Genomic DNA, 17,938 nt, shown 5'->3' on the forward strand with positions numbered 1-17,938 from the left:
ACATGGCCTTCCAAGAATGGCATGTGTAACAAGTGAATCTTTCCTTGCCCTCCATCTCTGTAGATGCGTAGCTGAGTGAGAGGCCTCCAACCTTACTCCTTTGCCTGGTCCTGAGATAAATTGGTAATGGTGAACATGTTAAACCATCCACATTTTCACTCTACTGTGATGGGTTTCAGCAGGTTGCACATGCCCTGACCAGATTAGACAGCACCTAGGCTAATGCTTCATAAGATGATTACATCTATTTCAGGAGGCATTAGTTCCATAGCAGAGTTGGCAGAGAAATGGTGATTGATCAACAATTTACAAAGAGCAATAGATCTCATCCAGGGCGGCAGTGGTTAGAGAGTTGGACTAGCAGCCGAAAGGTTGCAAGTTCAAATCCCGAGCTGACAAGGTACAAATCTGTCGTTCTGCCCCTGAACATGCAGATAACCCACTGTTCCTAGGCCGTCATTGAAAATAAGAAAATGTTCTTAACAGACTTGCCTAGTTAAATAAAAGATCAAATAAATAAAAAAATCCCCCAAACACACACTACATAACCAAAGGTATATGGACACCTGATCGTCAAACATCTCATTCCAAAATCATGGGCATTGATACAGAGCTGGTCCACTCTTTACTGCTATAACGATCTCCACTCTCCTGAGAATGCTTTCCACTAGATGTTGGAACATTGCTGAGGGGACTTGATCCTTTCAGCCACAAGAGCATTAGTGAGGTCGGGCACTGATGACGTGCGATTCATCCCAAATATGTTCGATGGAGTTGAGGTCAGGGCTCTGTGTAGGCCAGTCAAGTTCAGCCACACAGATCTCAACAAACCATTTCTGTTTGGAACTCGCTTTGTGCATGGGGGGGTCAAACGGTAAAGGGCCTTCCCCAAACTGTTGCAACAATGTTGGAAGCACAGAATTGTCTAGAATGTCACTGTATGCTGTAACATTAGCCCGAACCATATAAAAACAGCCTCAGACCATTACTTCTCCTGACACCAAACTTTACAGTTGGCACTATGTATTGGGGCAGGTAGCACTCTACTGGCATCTGCCAAACCCAGATTTGTCCGTCGGACTGCCTGAAGGTGAAGTGTGATTCATTACACCAGATAACGAGATTCCACTCTTTGCCTATATGGTTGTGTTGTTCTTCTGTAGCTCAGCACATGAGAAACACTATAGTTAGAGTGCCCACACATACTTAATTGTATTCCAATGATTATCCATGAATCAGTATTGCACAATAATCTTGACGCGTGGAAGCGGATCAGCGCAAGATATGGGTATGCTCCTATATAGCCGAACATCTGTTGCGGGGGGCATTACGCAGCAGTCGAAGAGCACGTTGTAAAAGATTACATATAATCCCCCAATATTTTGTTTAAAGGCTCCTAGCCAAGCTTGGCAATGTGGAAGCTTCACCATGCATTAAGAGTATTACAACTTCCCCCAGCACATTTCAGTATGAGGGCGTCCAATCCCCTTTAGATTTCATATTCCTAAAAAAAGGCAACAAAATCATAACAATATACTCCCGCTCGGCAGTTGGCCAACCTTTAAAAGCGTTGTATAAATACAGAGGTAGTTAAGCAAATAGGCCTTGTTAATTACATTTCAAACTACTAGACCGGGGCTGTGGTAGACAAATGTTAAATGTTTCTGACAGTGGCAGATACATTAATGTAGTTAATGACCATCATAGAAATTGTATTAGAACAGGGCCAAAAGAACAGGGTGACAAACCCTATTAGCAATGGACTCTTCATCATAATCTGTCAAAGTTACATCATCAACTTCCTAGACCCCAGGAAGAGTTTCAGCTGCCTTGGAAGCAGCTAATAGGGATCCTAATAAAATACAAATGGTTTTACAATTTTGGAAAATTGAGCAGATGCTCTTATCCAGAGTGACTTACCTGGGCAATTAGGGTTGCTCAAGGGCACATCGACAGAACGTTCACCTCGTCAGCTTGGGGATTCGAACCAGCAACCTTTTAGTTAGTGGTCCAACGCTCTTAAGGCTACCTGCATGAATACCTATTACCAACGGCTCGAAATGAAAGGCCTTGAAATGAAGCATTTCATATTGGAGTTACCAGTCCCACAAAAACTCAATCTTGATCTGACAACCACAGGAGCCATTGTCATCTTATTAAAGGGATATGAATACAGTTGTGGGTAAAAGTTTTGAGAATGACACAAATATACATTTCCAAAGTTTGCTTCTTCAGTGTCTTTATATATTTTTGTCAGATGTTACTAAGGAATACTGAAGAATAATTACAAGCATTTCATAAGTGTCAAAGGCTTTTATTGACAATTACATGAAGTTGATGCAAAGAGTCAATTTGAATTTGTGGGTTGTTTGTTTGTCCCCCCGTCTCGAGGATTGACCACAAGTTCTCAATTGGATTAAGGTCTGGGGAGTTTCCTGGCCATGGACCAAAAATACCAATGTTTTGTTCTCCGAGCCACTTAGTTATCACTTTTGCCTTATGGTAAGGTGCTACCTCATGCTGGAAAAGGCATCGTTCGTCACCAAACTGTTCCTGAATGGTTGGGAGAAGTTGCTCTGGGAGGTTGTGTTGGTACCATTCTTTATTCATGGCTGTGTTCTTAGGCAAAATTGTGAGTGAGCCCACTCCCTTGGCTGAGAAGCAACCCCACACATGAATGGTCTCAGGATGCTTTACTGTTGGCATGATACAGGACTGATGGTAGCGCTCAACTTGTCTTCTCTGGACAAGCTTTTTTCCGGATGCCCCAAACAATCGGAAAGGGGATTCATCAGAGAAAATGACTTTACCTCAGTCCTCAGCAGTCCAATCCCTGTACCTTTTGCAGAATATCAGTCTGTCTCTGATGTTTTTCTTGGAGAGAAGTGGCTTCTTTGCTGCCCTTGACACCAGGCCATCCTTCAAAAGTCTTCGCCTCACTGTGCGTGCAGATGCACTCACACCTGCCTGCTGCCATTCCTGAGCAAGCTCTGTACTGGTGGTGCCCCGATCCCGCAGCTGAATCAACTTTAGGAGACGGTCCTGGCGCTTGCTAGACTTTCTTTGGCGCCCTGAAGCCTTCATCACAAAAATTGAACCCGTTCTTGATGATCCAATAAATGGTTGCTTTAGGTGCAATCTTACTGGGAGCAATATCCTTGGCTGTGAAGCCCTTTTTGTGCAAAGCAATGATAATGGCACGTGTTTCCATGCAGGCAACCATGATTGACAGAGGAAGAACAATGATTCCAAGCACCACCCTCCTTTTGAAGCTTCCAGTCCGTTATTCGAACTCAATCAGCATGAGAGTGATCTCCAGCTTTGTCCTCGTCAACACTCACACCTGTGTTAACGAGAGAATCACTGACATGACAGCTGGTCCTTCTGTGGCAGGGCTGAAATGCAGTGGAAATGTTTTTTGGGGGATTCAGTTCATTTGCATGGCAAAGAGGGACTTTGCAATTAATTGCAATGCATCTGATCATAACATTCTGGAGTATATGCAAATTGCCATCATACAAACTGAGGCAGCAGACTTTGTGAAACTTAATATTTGTGTCATTCTCAAAACTTCTGGCCATGACTACACCAATCTAGCTCCACTTAGTTACATTTTCTACTGATCACAACAAAAGTCAAAAACATCTGCATCGTCTTTCGAAACAGATTTATTATTAGACAGTGTGATTTTTATTTTGACATCTTATTCTGGTTCATGGAAATGAAGGAAGAGGGAGGGTTGTTTGGTTTGGAGTGATTTGAGGAACCCCTTTTTTTTACTGGTTTCCCCTAATAAGTTGTGTCGCAGTCCGATATTAAACTTTTGAGTCTACAAATGAAGTTGCAGTGTCTATGGATCATTCTTATCAATTGTCCTTAGGCTACATGTTGGTGGAAGTGAGATTCGAACCCACGCCTGCAGGCAGTATGTAAGGCCGACTATGAGGGGAAAATAATAAAACAGGGAGCAGCAGAGAGTGTGGCACCTTACTCTAAACCCCAATCAGCACTTCCTCTTCCTTCTAAAACCATAAAATAAATCCCAGTACGGTCTCCAAATAAAAGTATCACATTGCCATAAACGTTTACTGCATCAGCTCATGTTAGTACAATGACTCTGGGGATCAATAAACATTGTCAGGTTTGTAAAATCTACATGAAACAAATTAGTTTATTATTCGTTTTACCAGTGGCTGCTTAATCCTCAAGTTTCAAGCTTCAAAGGGGAACATGGCCAAAAGGCATTGAGAGTGCAATATTCATGTTCGACATAATATCTCTACTTAGGTTTAGAGATCAATCTATTTAAATGCATATTAAATGTAATTGATATTTCCGCTCTCCTTATCATTGTTGCCCTTTTTGATAACCAGTGGGGGCTTGTGCCAGAAAGAGTGAAAGCCCATTCTCAGACAAGCTAAAATAGCATTAACCTGATTTGGAGGATAGAGATTCCAGGTGGTCAAGTAAAACAGGGTCTGAGCGGTGTGTAAAAAGGCATGCCCAGCCTTTGAATGCCAACTCACAGGGAACTATGTATGATGAACTCCTCTCGTGTTACTACGTTAAAGGTGCACTTACATTTCTCGGAATGTCATGTCACATATAATAATACAGAGATTGTAGCGTGCCAACATTCATTTCATCTCGACTTTGCCACTGCTAACTGCAGAGAAGGCTTTGGGAACAATAATGCGTGGCCCGTGCAATACATTTTACAATACATTTTCAAACTCAACCCGAGAGGTCAGATTGTAGGTTTTATTTTATCATTTGGATAATGACCATGTCATGAACCTTTGAATGATGAATAAGAATCATGCATTATACCCATCTCCAATAATGCATTGAGGAGATACTTGCATGCCCTTCAAATCATTGAAAGGTATCCGGGGGAATAATCAAAGATGCAAAAGTCCCACATCATTATGCTTCGTTTGAATCCTTACGAAGAGTGTGAGGCGCACCTTAAAAATACCACAGGCACTGAGAAGCATCTACTGCAATATCAGAAGAATTCTAAATAACTATATTTCAGAAAAAACACCTGCAGAAAGTGCCCACTGTTCGGGCATAGCAAAATGCAGTTTGAGCAAATGTGACAATAGACAAATCTCTAGTGTTCTATTGTGAATCCCAAAAACTACTGACTAGATTATAAAAGAGGTATTACTTCACTGTGTCTATCAAAATCCATACTGTATGTCTGAAATAGAATAAGGGTGAACATGGCTAGACAGTTGAGGGGAAAATTGTTTTTTGTTATGCTATAACATTCATGACATGCCTCTGATTTATAATGACAGGTGAAGCATTTGACATATTGGAGTCAATTAAAAGAATGGATGGATTCCAATATCCAGCTTGACTTACCAAGCAGTGCTTGGAACAGGCTGCTTTTGAAGACCCCCATCACTCTCTGAATGGCAGTTTTGAGCTGTTGTTCCTCTGGCTTCCTCAGTTTAGCACAGTAGTCTTCCAAAAGGCCTAGGGCCCTAGCTGTGTCTGCAGGAGGGTACGGATTGGAGACCAGTTAGAATGTTATTCAAAAGAGAAAAAGTCATTTTAGTTTATAGTTAAACATACAGTCGAGTGATGAAATGGCAAACATCAGACAAGCACCACCAGGACTAATTTACAAAGCCAATTTGTTTGAATAAGGTTTACAGTAGCTTGAGCTTCTGCCCAGATTTTTGTCCCCATTTGTGAAAACAATTCTAAAAAAAAAAAATGTAATCTTCAGCATGTAATGACAACTGCATGTGCAAAAGACGATATGGTCACTTGTATGGTTTATAATTAGCAACCATTTTCACTACTTGTAACTGCACAGAAATGTAGAGCATGGAGTGTCCCCGCTTGGCACGGTTGTCAGGGGGCGAGATACCACTCAGTCACACAGAGACATCATCCTTGGGCTCAGACCCTGTCACCAAGGGAGACCCCAGTACACTAAACTTTGACTTGTTTCAAAGAAACTCATGAGAACAGACTGTAAAATGGTCTTTACTTACTGCTATTGACTTAAAATTCCTGTTAACGTGATGTGGCCGTCTGCTGTCTAGTTCAAGTTTCCAGGAGTAAAAGTAAGTCTGGAAGGTTGAACGATCTTGCATCACTTTCTGTTTATTATTTTATGTTAACCCCCGTTTTCTCCCCAATTTTGTGGTATCCAATTGGAGGTTACAGTCCTGTCTCATCACTGCAACTCCCGTACGGACTCGGGAGAGGCAAAGGTCGAGAGCCGTGCGTCTTCCGAAGCACAAACCAACCAAGCGGCACTGCTTCTTGACACAATGCCCACTTAACCCGGAAGCCAGCCGCACCAATGTGTAGGAGGAAACACTGTGCACCTGGTGACTGTGTCAGAGTACACTGCACCCGGCCCGCCACAGGAGTCGATAGTTTGCGATGGGACAAGGACATCCCTGCCGGCCAAACCCTCCCCTAACCCTGACAACCCTGTGCCAATTATGCACCGCCCCATGGGTCTCCCGGTTACGGCCGGCTGCGACAGAGCCTGGACTCGAACCCAGAATCTCTCGTGGCACAGCTAACACTGAGATGCATGCAGTGCCTTAGACTACCACGCCAATTCTGGAAGAGGCCTCCCTTACTTTCATTGCACAGTACAGTTGAACAACTCGGACAGCATTTATTTTTTATTGCTGCACAATTACAGACCAGTGGATGAGACGATCTGAGGTCACGCCAGGACAAGCCTCATTACACATTTATTTATATGGAGTTGCTTTGTGGACTGAACTTACACTACAATCACCATGTATAAAAATGATATAAAAATCCTTTACTGAATATGATCACACAATTCCCATAAACACTAGACAGAGTTGGGATGCAAGTTATCTCCATTATCCACGATATACATAAGTCCTAAGGCTATTCCCTGCAATATTCAATTAAAAATAATGCCATCACTTAAATGAATAAGGCTTCATCAATTCTTACAAATAAGTATAAATGCTGTATAACTTATACATGATTTAGAAATAAGGAATTATTCGGGAAGTATTCAGACCCCTGGATTTTTGATTTTTTTTATCCTCATCAATCTACACACAATACACCATAATGACAAAGCAAAAACAGGTTAAGAAATGTTTGCACATTTATTTAAAAAATACCTCATTTACGTAAGTAATTCTATGATACTTTAAATTGAGTTCAGGTGCATCCTGTTTCCATTGATCATCTTTGAGATGTTTCTATAACTTGATTGGAGTCCACCTGTGACAAACTCAACTGATGGGACAGGATTTGGAAAGGCACATACCTGTCCCACAGCTGACAGAGCACGTTACAGCAAAAATCAAGCCATGATGTTGAAGGAATTGTCCGTAGAGCTCCAAGACAGGATTGAGTCAATGCACATATCTGGGGAAGGGTACCAAAAAAAATGAATAAAACCATTTACATAGGTATTCAGACCTTTTACTCAGTATTTTGTCGAAGCACTTTTGGCAGGGATTACAGGAATCTTCTTGGGTATGACGCTACAAGCTTGGCACACGTGTATTTGGGGAGTTTCTTCCATTCTTCTCTGCAGATCCGCTCAAGCTCTGTTAGGTTGGATGGGGAGCGTCGATGCACAGCTATTTTCACGTCTCCCCAGAGATGTTCGATTGGGTTCAAGTCCGGGCTCTGGCTGGGCCGCTCAAGGACATTCAGAGACTTGCGCTCTGGAGCAGGTTTTCGTCAAGGATCTCGCTGTACTTTGCGCCGTTCATCTTTCCTGACTAGTCTCCCAGGCCCTACCACTGAAAAACATCCCCACAGTATGATGCTGCCACCACCATGCTTCACCGTAGGGATAGTGCCAGGTTTACTTCAGACGTGATGCTTGGCATTCAAGCCAAAGAGTTCAATCTTGTTTTCATCAGACCAGAGCATATTGTTTCTCATGGTCAGAGTCCTTTCTGTGCCTTTTTGACAAACTCCAAGTGGGCAGTCATGTGCCTTTTAATGAGGAGTGACTTCAGTCTGGCCATTCTACCATAAAGGCCTGATTGGTGGATTGCTGCGGAGATGGTTGTCCTTCTGGAAGGTTCTCCGATCTCCACAGAGGAACTCTGGAGTGTTGTCAGAGTGACCATCTGGTTCTTGGTCACCTTACTGACCAAGGCCCTTCTCCGATTTTTCAGTCTGGCCGGGTGGACAGCTCTTGGAAGAGTCTTGGTGGATCCAAACTTCTTTCATTTAAGAATGATGGAGGCCACTGTGTCCTTGGGGACCTTCAATGCTGCAGAAATATTTTGGTACCCTTCCCCAGATTTGTGCATCGACACAATCATGTCTCTGAGCTCCATGGACAATTCCTTCGACCTCATGGCTTGGTTTTTGCTCTGACATGCACTGTCAACTGTGGGTGCTTGTATATACAAGTGTGTGTGTGTGTGCGCCTTTCCAAATCATGTCCAATCAATTGAATTTACCACAGGTGGACTCCAATGAAGTTGTAGAATCATCAAGTATGATCAATGGAAACAGGATGCACCGGAGCTCAATTTCAAGTCTCATAGCAAAGGGTCTTATTTAAATAAGGGTATGTAATACTTATGTAAATAAGTTATTGGTTTATTTTTAATACATATGCAACACATTTCTAAACATGTTGTCGCTTTGTCATTATGGGGTATTGGAGTGTAGATTGATGAGGGAAACAAATGTAATCAATTTTAGAATAAGGTTGTACTGTAACAAAACGCAGAAAAAGTGGTCTGAATACTTTCCGAATGCACTGTATTAGGCCTAGTACTTAAAATATTTATTAACGCTTATTCCTGAAAGCTATAAAAATAGTTTGTTACCCAATATTCTGATCTATAATAAACTACATGTAACTGCCAAAATAAAGGAAATGCATGAGTAAATGAGATACAAATATTTTGAAAGCAGGTGCTTCCACACAGGTGTGGGTCCTGAGTTAATTAAGCAATTAACATCATGCTTAGGGTCATGATTAAAAACACCCAGTTGCCCATTATTTTGGTTACCACGGCTAGAAGAGATCTCAGTGATTTTGAAAGAGGGGTTTCAAAGAAGCATAGAGGGTTAAAGGGGGTGCGTGTTACCAGATCTCCACCCAACTGAACACTTATGGGAGATTCCGGAGCAGCGCTTTTCCACCATCAACAAAACACCAAATTACAGATTTCTCATAGAAGAATGGTGTTGTTTCCCTCCAATAGAGTTCCAGACAATTGTATAATCCTTGCCAAGGAGCATTGAAGCTGTTCTGGTGACTCAACCCCCTATTAAGACACTTTGTTGGTATTTCCTTTATTTTGTACATTATCAATGACTTCTGTTTCATAGGCCACATTAGGCTTACATTACAAGTTATGGGTAATTTTTTATTTAATTTGCCATTAGCTTACCTACAGGAACATAACCTAGAAAGGCTAAAGGCAAGCCTACACTCACACATGGGTCTAAAAGTGCTGAATGACAAAGAGCCACTGATGTTTTTTCACTTGTGGCTGCTTAGTGGCGAGACACCTGTTGTGCCAACGACGTTTCTGCTCACCTTTTTTTCTTACAGGCATAGTTGAATCCTGGATCCGTATTGGTGATTTACTCCATTAAAAAAAGTTGTCCGGCAGTTGTAACCGCTAGGTAGGAAACCACATCATTGGCGAATTAGTTTTGCTATAATGTGTGTGCCCTTTAGGTTCCGTTTTGAAAGCTATAGGCTTTTGCTCCAACAGAATCAGTAGGCTAGCCTAGTCTAAAATAATAGACTATAGCATAGGGCAAAACATGCCACAAACAAAAACTATACTTGAAATGTAGTTCGGCATGCTTGTTCAATTTATCGTCAGCAAAGATGTAGCCTAACCAATGCTTCGCCGGGATGCATTCAGCCCGAAAGTGTTCAAGTAAATAAATAAAATTCCAAATTCTCCTATTTTCTGTTGTCCTGTGAAAAGTGTCTTGTCTGTAGAGTGTGTGAACTATGGTTCCGATGAAGGCTTGCTGCTGTGCAGACAGGTGCAACGGCTGTAGCGGAGGCGTTCCGATGTTCCCATACAGACAGTTATCTGGGGATAATGTCACGGACATGAACAACAGCCTAGGCCAAGTGGTCGGTCGGTATATTCTCTATTGACAAACTTTTCTTGAGCCCGGCTAAGCGAGATTTTCCGCGTTTCTATCACTGTCCTTGCAGTTTGACGGACGCTGGCATTGAGTCAATGGCGCTCCCATGTGATGACCTGGAGATTAAAAAAATAAAAATAACCAATGGCAGTCCAAAGAAACGTTAAAGGTGGGGTAACGCTAATCGGCAGAGTGAAATATGCAACCATTGCTATTTTAGCGCGTGAAAAAACCCGCTAAATAATTAAATGAGTAGGGGTAGCCGCCTATTTATAGCCTAACACTAACATCACATCAAGTTTAATTAAGCTACCTTGCAGCAATTACCCAGCCTAATATTTTTTTCTATGAATTTGGGGTGGCCCAATTAGTCAAACGAACCAGGTGTGCAGATATATATGGCAATCAAAATACATAACATTAGCTGGCCAAAATGTATTGCAAGTCATACCACCACGAATACAATTGATGGGCTCCATCCAATATCTCAGTTAGCTAAGGTTATGTAGCTGGTGTGATTCTCCGTAATCTTTCTTTGATTTAGGATATGACATCCTTTATAGCCCAAGTCTATTCAACCATTCACAAACTGAAATGAACCAATGCTCGCAAACACATGCATCGTTGTTGCTCAACCAGCTAGGCTACCTAAAAACGAAAGCCTGGACAGTGGAACTCGAAGTTGGCAAAGCGTTTGGTTAACGATAGCCTTTCCTGATGTCAGTGCGCTCGCGCCTGTAGGAAAATACCTGCCTGGCTGATCTTGCTGTAAAAGGAATGTCTCTGCAATAACCCGTCTATTTTACACATTTCATATATTCTTTGCGAAATATCTGGAACTTCCTCGTCCTCTTATTTGCTGTGTCACCACGTTTTTATTTCCAAATCTACAGCCACGGAGTGGAAAGCAGTATCAGTTTTAGCTTAGCAACGGAGAGGTTTGTTACTAGCTACACCTTGATTGACAAAACTCTACATCCAATGGCATGGCGGTGGTTTTTGTCCAGGCTCGGGATTACGAACCAATACAATTTGTTGTGAAAGGTTCAGAGTTCACTCTGGTGCACGTGGTTTAAAATGGCTGCGCCCTTCACTAAATAATGATACAGAAGAAAATATTGAAACAGCTAAACCCCACCAAAGAAGAAGAAACAGCTAAACATTTACAGCACATAGCTACATTAGAGCTGAAACATCGCCAAGGTAAGGAAGGAATACTCGACAGTACAGAAATACATAGACTGGCGTTATTCCAGTGTAATCGTGATTAATAATATATAAATGTTTTGCTCTCTGAACTAGGCTACATGGACGGGGTTTTATAAAATGTAATGTTGGCTAGGTAAAGTTATCAGTCTTATCGAACGTGTTGCATACACGTTCACTCAGCCCTGTCAATGATAGCCAACATTGACACAGTGACATTTATTTTAAAAATGTGGTAATGCATTGCAGGGAATCTTGCTGAAGATGTCAGAAAACAGCAATGTCGTTGTACAGAAGGGCACCAGCCGCACAGTTTCCAGAGCCCTGATCATTCAAATGATGGCGGAAAATTTCGAACGGTTGCCTGAACTTGACAGGTACGTTTTTGTAGGCCTATGCCATAGAGAATGATAGAGGCCTCTAGTGGCCAAAATGTTTATTACATTTTTTATTTTACGTTTATTTAACTAGGCAAGTCAGTTTAAGAACAAACAACTTCACAAACTATGCGCACGCTTCAATGGCGCAGAAGTCCATGTGTTGTTATTCTGGGTGGCCAGATTGTTCACAATAGTGATGGGGAAAGTAAGCTTCCTGAAGCATAGCTAAGCACGTGTTTTGTTGCTAAACAACCAACCTGTCTAATGGCACAGGTACAAAGATGAGTCATCCATCCATCTCTATAGCCTAGACATGTTTTCATTGCCTTGACAGACCTAGCCCTACTTGTAATTGACAGCCTTTTGCATTTTGCTCTCATAACATTAACAACTTATGAAATATCACTGTTGTTCTACAGGAAAATCTTCACCTATGGCCCCATGTACCTGGGAGGTAATGGGGCATTTGCAGGACTGATTGCCAACACCTTATACAGGAGAGCACTGAATGTCACTCAAGGGCGTTTTACATCAAATCTCCCAATGGCTGTCCTACCATTCTTGACAACAGTGGCCATGTATAATGTAGCTGTATCCAAACCATTATTGTCTGGTGAGTGTTTAATTGTTTCAGTTGCAGTTTGACAATATTTGAATTGTTTCTGATATTCTTAAACTAATTTCAGGTGACCTTAACTGTCCAACCTGTGTCCTGATAAGAGGTGCCCTTGTCGGCGCAGTTGGTGCTGGCGTATATCCTATTCTGTTGGCTTTGCCTGTGAATGCAGGCCTTGCAACCAGGTATGTGCAACTCTTTGCAGTCAAAGGTTTCCTCAAGATGCTTGGCTGACTGAATTTGCATAATTATGCCACTGTAATTCTGACAGGTACAACACTACACCATTGCCAGAAAAGGGAAACGTCCTCCGTTTTTGGATGAACATTACCCAACCCATCTTAAGGAAAATGGGTGTTGTGATAGTACTACAGGTGTTCTTTGGAACCTACCTAAGCTCCAGACACTTTGACAGCTACTTGAAGTTGATTCAGTTGTCCACCTCAAATGGCGAGGAGCTTCAGGATTAAAACAGTTTCAAACCAACCTAAATGTTCTGTATTTTTATTTTCTTCAGTCCTTGAGTTACATGTACAAACATCTGGATAATCATAATGTAATGACTCAATTATTTCAACGCTATCGCTGGACTAGATTTATATGCAATGTCAAAGGGCAAAACAAAAACATTGGGGTACTGCAGATTGTAATTTTCCCCACTGTTTTCAATGAGGTCGTTTACGGCTGTATCGGAGTAGAGGCCCATTCATAACTGTAATTCCAAATAGATGGCAGCGTTCACACTGCAACGATAACAACAAAAATGGGCTTTTTTTTATTTTTTAAGTATTCAGACCCTTTACTCAGAACTTGGAAGCACCTTTGGCAGCAACTACAGCCTCGAGTCGTCTTCGGTATGACGCTACAAGTTGGCACACCTGGATTTGGGGAGTTTCTCCCACTCTTCTCTGTAGATCCTCTCAAGCGCTGTCAGGTTGGACGGGGAGCGTCGCTGCACAGCTATTTTTCAGGTCTCTCCAGAGTTGTTTGATTGGGTTCAAATCCACTCTGGCTGGGCCACTCAAGGACATTGAGACTTGTCCAGAAGCCACTCCTGTGTTGTCTTGGCTGTGTGCTTTGGGTCGTTTTGTTGGAAGGTGACCCTTTGCCCCCCAGTCTGAGGTCCTGAGCACTCTGGATCAGTTTTTCAAAGACCGCTCTGTTCATCTTTCCCTTGATCCTGACCAATCTCCCAGTCCCTGCCGCTGAAAACACCCCCACAGCATGTTGCCACCACCATGCTTGCAGTAATAGTTCGGTATCCTTCCCCACATCTGTGCCTCGTCACAATCCTGTCTAACATACACTGTCAACTGTGGGACTTTCTTATATAGACAGGTGGGTGCCTTTCCAAATCATGTCCAATCAGTTGAATTTGCCACAGATGGACTCCAAGTTGTAGAAACATCAGATTGATCAATGGTAACAGGTTGCACTAGAACTCAATTTCAAGTCTCATAGCAAAGGGTCTGAATACTTATGTACATAAAAGGTATGTTTTTTAAAAGTACATTTGCAAATATTTCTAAATTGGTTTTCGCTTTGTCATTATGGGGTGTTGTGTAGATTGAGGGGGAGGGAAAAACTGTAGCCATTTTAGAATAAGGCTAACGTAAATGTGAGGAAGGGGTCTGAATACTTTCTGAATGTGAGATATATATATATCATCTCTCAGAGCTAGTCAATATCAACCCTAATTTTCGAGAATGTGCCTTATCTTAATGAGATGCACAACTGTCTTATCTCAGCAATTATCCTGTCAAATTATAAATCCCCTCATGTTGATATTCCTTGAGCACTACAAATATGATTTAAATCCCTAAATCACATTTAGCCATGCCCTGTATACCCCCTCCTGTGCATTTTACCAGTAGGCCTATGTTGTGATTTTCCCCAAGTATCTATGAGCTATTTGCATTGTGAAAACGTAATAGGATGCATATGCTCCTTCGTTTACATTTAGTCGGAGGCCCACTGGTGGTAGGAACAGCTGTCTTCATCAGAGCACTATATGTAGTGGAACACTCAGATATATTATGTAGAATAAACAGGCCTGGCCTGACATAGACAAAGGATTCACATCAGCTCTATCTGTAACATTCCAACACATTTGCCTGTTGAACAGGGACCATCTCACAGGGTTATTTATGGTATTACCATGTTTGTGTGCAGTTATAACCATATGAAAACTAGTTTAATAACCTCTAGGGAGAATGAGCACTAGAATTAGTAGACAGGATTCCAACCCACAGATTAATTTACCTGCAATTAACTTGTAAAATGTTGCATTGGAAGTGGAACCCACAGCAAATCACACACACCTAGTTCAACAGTGCCTTCAGAAAGTATTCACACACCTTGACTTCTTGCACATTGTTGCATTAGCCTGAATTTAAAGTGGATTAATTGATGTGCATTGTCATACACACAATACCCCATAATATCAAAGTGGAATTATGTTTTTCAAAATGTTCACAAATTAAATGAAAAAGCTGAACTGTATTAAATCAATACATTGACAAGCCTAAATAAGTTTAGGAGTACATATTTGCTTAACAGGTCACAAGTTACATGGACTCACTGTGTGGAATAGTGTTTAACAAAATTTCAGAATTACTACCTCATCCCTGTACACCACACATACAGATAATTGTAAGGTCCCTCAGTCGCCGGGAATTTCAAACAGATTCAACCAAAAAGACCAGGGAGGTTTTCCAATGCCTCGCAAAGAAGGGCACCTATTGGTAGAAGGGTAAAAATAAAGACATTGAATATCTCTGAGCTTGGTGAAGTTATAATTACACTTTGGATGGTGTATCAATACACCTAGTCACTACAAAAATGCAGGCGTCCTTCATAACTCAGTTGCCGGAGAGGAAGGAAACCACTCACGGATTTCACCATGAGGCCAATCGTGACTTGAAAAAAGTTTAATGGCTCTGATAGGAGAAAACTGAGGAATGGATCAACAACATAGTTACTGCACAATAACTTTAAAAAAAGGAACACTTGTCACTAATGTTTGCATTACTCATCTCATATGTATATACAGTAGAATAGTATAGAATACAGTATCTTAGTCTATGCTGCTCTGACATTGCTCATCCATATACTTAATAACATTCCTTCCTTAGATGTGTGTGTATTGGGTATATGTTGTGAAATTGTTAGATATTGCTGCACTGTTGAACTAGAAGCACAACACCAATAATATCTGCTAAACACGTATGTGACTAATAAAACGTAATTTATTTAAAATGACAAGAGTGGAAAAGTAAGCCTGTACAGAATTAAAAAATATTCCAAAACATGCATCCTGTTCGCAACAAGGCACTAAAGTAAATACTGCAAAAAATGTGACAAAACAATTCACTTCGTCATGAATACAGTTATGTTTTAGGCAAGTCCAATACAACTGACTACCACTCTGTATTTAAGCATAGTGGTGGCTGCATCATGTTATAGGTATGCTTGTAATTGTTATGGACTGCAGAGTTCTGCCAGGATAAAAAAAAAAAAGAAGCTCCATTCCATTTCTAAGCACAGACAAAATGCTAGAGAAAAACTTGGTTCAATCTGCTTTCCTGGGAGACACTGGGAGATGAATTCACATTCAGAAGGACAACCTAAAAAAAACAGGCCAAATCTACACTGGAGTTGCTTAGCGAGAAGACATTGAATGTTCCGGAGTGGCTGAGTTAAGTCAAAATTACAGCAAAACCTGAAGATGTTTGTCTAGCAATGATCAACAACCAATTTGACACTGCTTGGAGAATTTAAAAGAATATATATATATTTTTTAAATAGGAAAATGTGCACGTGTCTGCAATCCAGGTGTGGAAAGCTCTTAGAGACATACCCAGAAAGGCTCAGCGGTAATCACTGCCAAAGGGTGCTTCTACAAAGTATTGACTCAGGGATGTGAATTCTGAAGTAATTGAGAGTTCTGTATTTTATATATTTGCAAAAATGGCTAAAAACATGTTCACTTTGTCATTATGGGGTATTTTGTGTAGATGGTGAGAAATCGATTTAATCCAGGCTGTAACGCAAAGTGAAAAAGGTTATGAATACTTTAAGGCACAGTACATGTGTTATACCTTAATGCACACTTTAATTTCCATTAGAATTAAGTGATTATCAGCTTGTAAAACAGTTCTGCCTTTTGAATGTTTTAACTTGGCCTTTTACACATTTGAAATGAATTTGTGATGCATGTGCCAATTTTAGTGATAGGGAGTTAAACCTCTGAATCAGGATCGCAATGAAATGGTTGTTTTTGTTTAAATACACAAACTAATACTGGGTCCTAAATTGGATGTTCTTTTAACACAAAGGACAAAAAAAAAGCATTCAACATGCGTTTAAGACCATCAGGTGTGCAATATTATCATTTTTTTGAGTGGCCCGACATGGGAAAATGTTTGAAAGTGCCATATCCTAGGGTAACGCAACTGATAAACATAGCAAATATGATCCAATTGCAATCCAGTCAAAATAGCGTAACATTTAGTTATCAATGTCAAGCAATATACACTGCAAAAAATAAATAAAGGGAACACTTAAACAACACAATGTAACTCCAAGTCAATCACACTGTGAAATCAAACTGTCCACTTAGGAAGCAACACTGATTGACAATACATTTCACATGCTGTTGTGCAAATGGAATAGACAACAGGTGGAAATTATAGGCAATTAGCAAGACACACCCAATGAAGGAGTGGTTCTGCAGGTGGGGACCACAGACCACTTCTCAGTTCCTATGCTTCCTGGTTGATGTTTTGGTCACTTTTGAATGCTGGCGGTGCTTTCACTCTAGTGGTAGCATGAGACGGAGTCTACAACCCACACAAGTGCCTCAGGTAGTGCAGCTCATCCAGGATGGCACATCAATGCGAGGTGTGGCAAAAAGGTTTGCTGTGTCTGTCAGCGTAGTGTCCAGAGCATGGAGGCGCTACCAGGAGACAGGCCAGTACATCAGGAAACGTGGAGGAGGCCAACAACCCAGCAGCAGGACTGCTACCTCCGCCTTTGTGCAAGGAGGAGCAGGAGGAGCACTGCCAGAGCCCTGCAAAATGACCTCCAGCAGGCCACAAATGTGCACGTGTCTGCTCAAACAGTCAGAAACAGACTCCATGAGGGTGGTATGAGGGCCCGATGTCCACAGGTGTGGGTTGTGCTTACAGTCCAACACCGTGCAGGACTTTTGGCATTTGCCAGAGAACACCAAGATTGGCAAATTCGCCACTGGCGCCCCGTGCTCTTCACAGATGAAAGCAGGTTCACACGGAGCACGTGATAGACGTGACAGAGTCTGGAGACGCCGTGGAGAACATTCTGCTGCCTGCAACATCCTCCAGCATGACCGGTTTGTCGGTGGGTCAGTCATGGTGTGGGGTAGCATTTCTTTGGGGGGCCGCACAGCCCTCCATGTGCTCGCCAGAGGTAGCCTGAGTGCCATTAGGTACCGGGCTGAGATCCTCAGACCCCTTGTGAGACCATATGCTGGTGCGGTTGGCCCTAGGTTCCTCCTAATGCAAAACAATGCTAGATCTCATGTGGCTGGAGTGTGTCAGCAGTTCCTGCAAGAGAAAGGCATTGATGCTATGGACTG

The 17,938-nt window shown here is 41.8% G+C and overlaps 2 protein-coding genes across 2 annotated transcripts in view; one reads left to right on the forward strand and one right to left on the reverse strand.

Moving 5' to 3' along the window:
- LOC112259144 (disks large 1 tumor suppressor protein-like) overlaps window positions 1-11,081 on the reverse strand; it is an 86,467-nt gene extending 75,386 nt beyond the window's left edge. The window contains exons 1-3 of the mRNA XM_042327858.1: window positions 10,869-11,081; window positions 9,548-10,235; window positions 5,374-5,505 (exon numbers count right to left, since the gene is read on the reverse strand). Of these exons, the coding sequence (XP_042183792.1) occupies window positions 5,374-5,505; window positions 9,548-9,566 (151 nt within the window). The 5' untranslated portion in view covers window positions 9,567-10,235; window positions 10,869-11,081. The remainder of the gene's footprint in view (window positions 1-5,373; window positions 5,506-9,547; window positions 10,236-10,868) is intronic.
- An 85-nt stretch (window positions 11,082-11,166) lies between these two features.
- tmem126a (transmembrane protein 126A) lies at window positions 11,167-13,076 on the forward strand. The gene is made up of 5 exons (XM_024432183.2): window positions 11,167-11,322; window positions 11,575-11,702; window positions 12,125-12,318; window positions 12,392-12,506; window positions 12,593-13,076. Exons 2-5 carry the CDS (start codon window positions 11,590-11,592, stop codon window positions 12,789-12,791), a joined length of 621 nt encoding a protein of 206 aa, XP_024287951.1. The 5' UTR covers window positions 11,167-11,322; window positions 11,575-11,589; the 3' UTR covers window positions 12,792-13,076.
- Window positions 13,077-17,938: the final 4,862 nt, after the last annotated feature.

Source organism: Oncorhynchus tshawytscha, linkage group LG09 (assembly GCF_018296145.1).
Source record: "Oncorhynchus tshawytscha isolate Ot180627B linkage group LG09, Otsh_v2.0, whole genome shotgun sequence".
In the NCBI taxonomy this organism is placed as follows: Eukaryota; Metazoa; Chordata; class Actinopteri; order Salmoniformes; family Salmonidae; genus Oncorhynchus; species Oncorhynchus tshawytscha.

Bases quoted from the DNA above. Each gene is read 5' to 3' on its own strand.
- tmem126a (XM_024432183.2), top strand. From the start codon at position 11,590: ATGTCAGAAAACAGCAATGTCGTTGTACAGAAGGGCACCAGCCGCACA. The intron at 12,319-12,391 runs GTGAGTGTTTAA...AACTAATTTCAG, and splicing joins ATCCAAACCATTATTGTCTG to GTGACCTTAACTGTCCAACC. The intron at 12,507-12,592 runs GTATGTGCAACT...TAATTCTGACAG, and splicing joins AATGCAGGCCTTGCAACCAG to GTACAACACTACACCATTGC.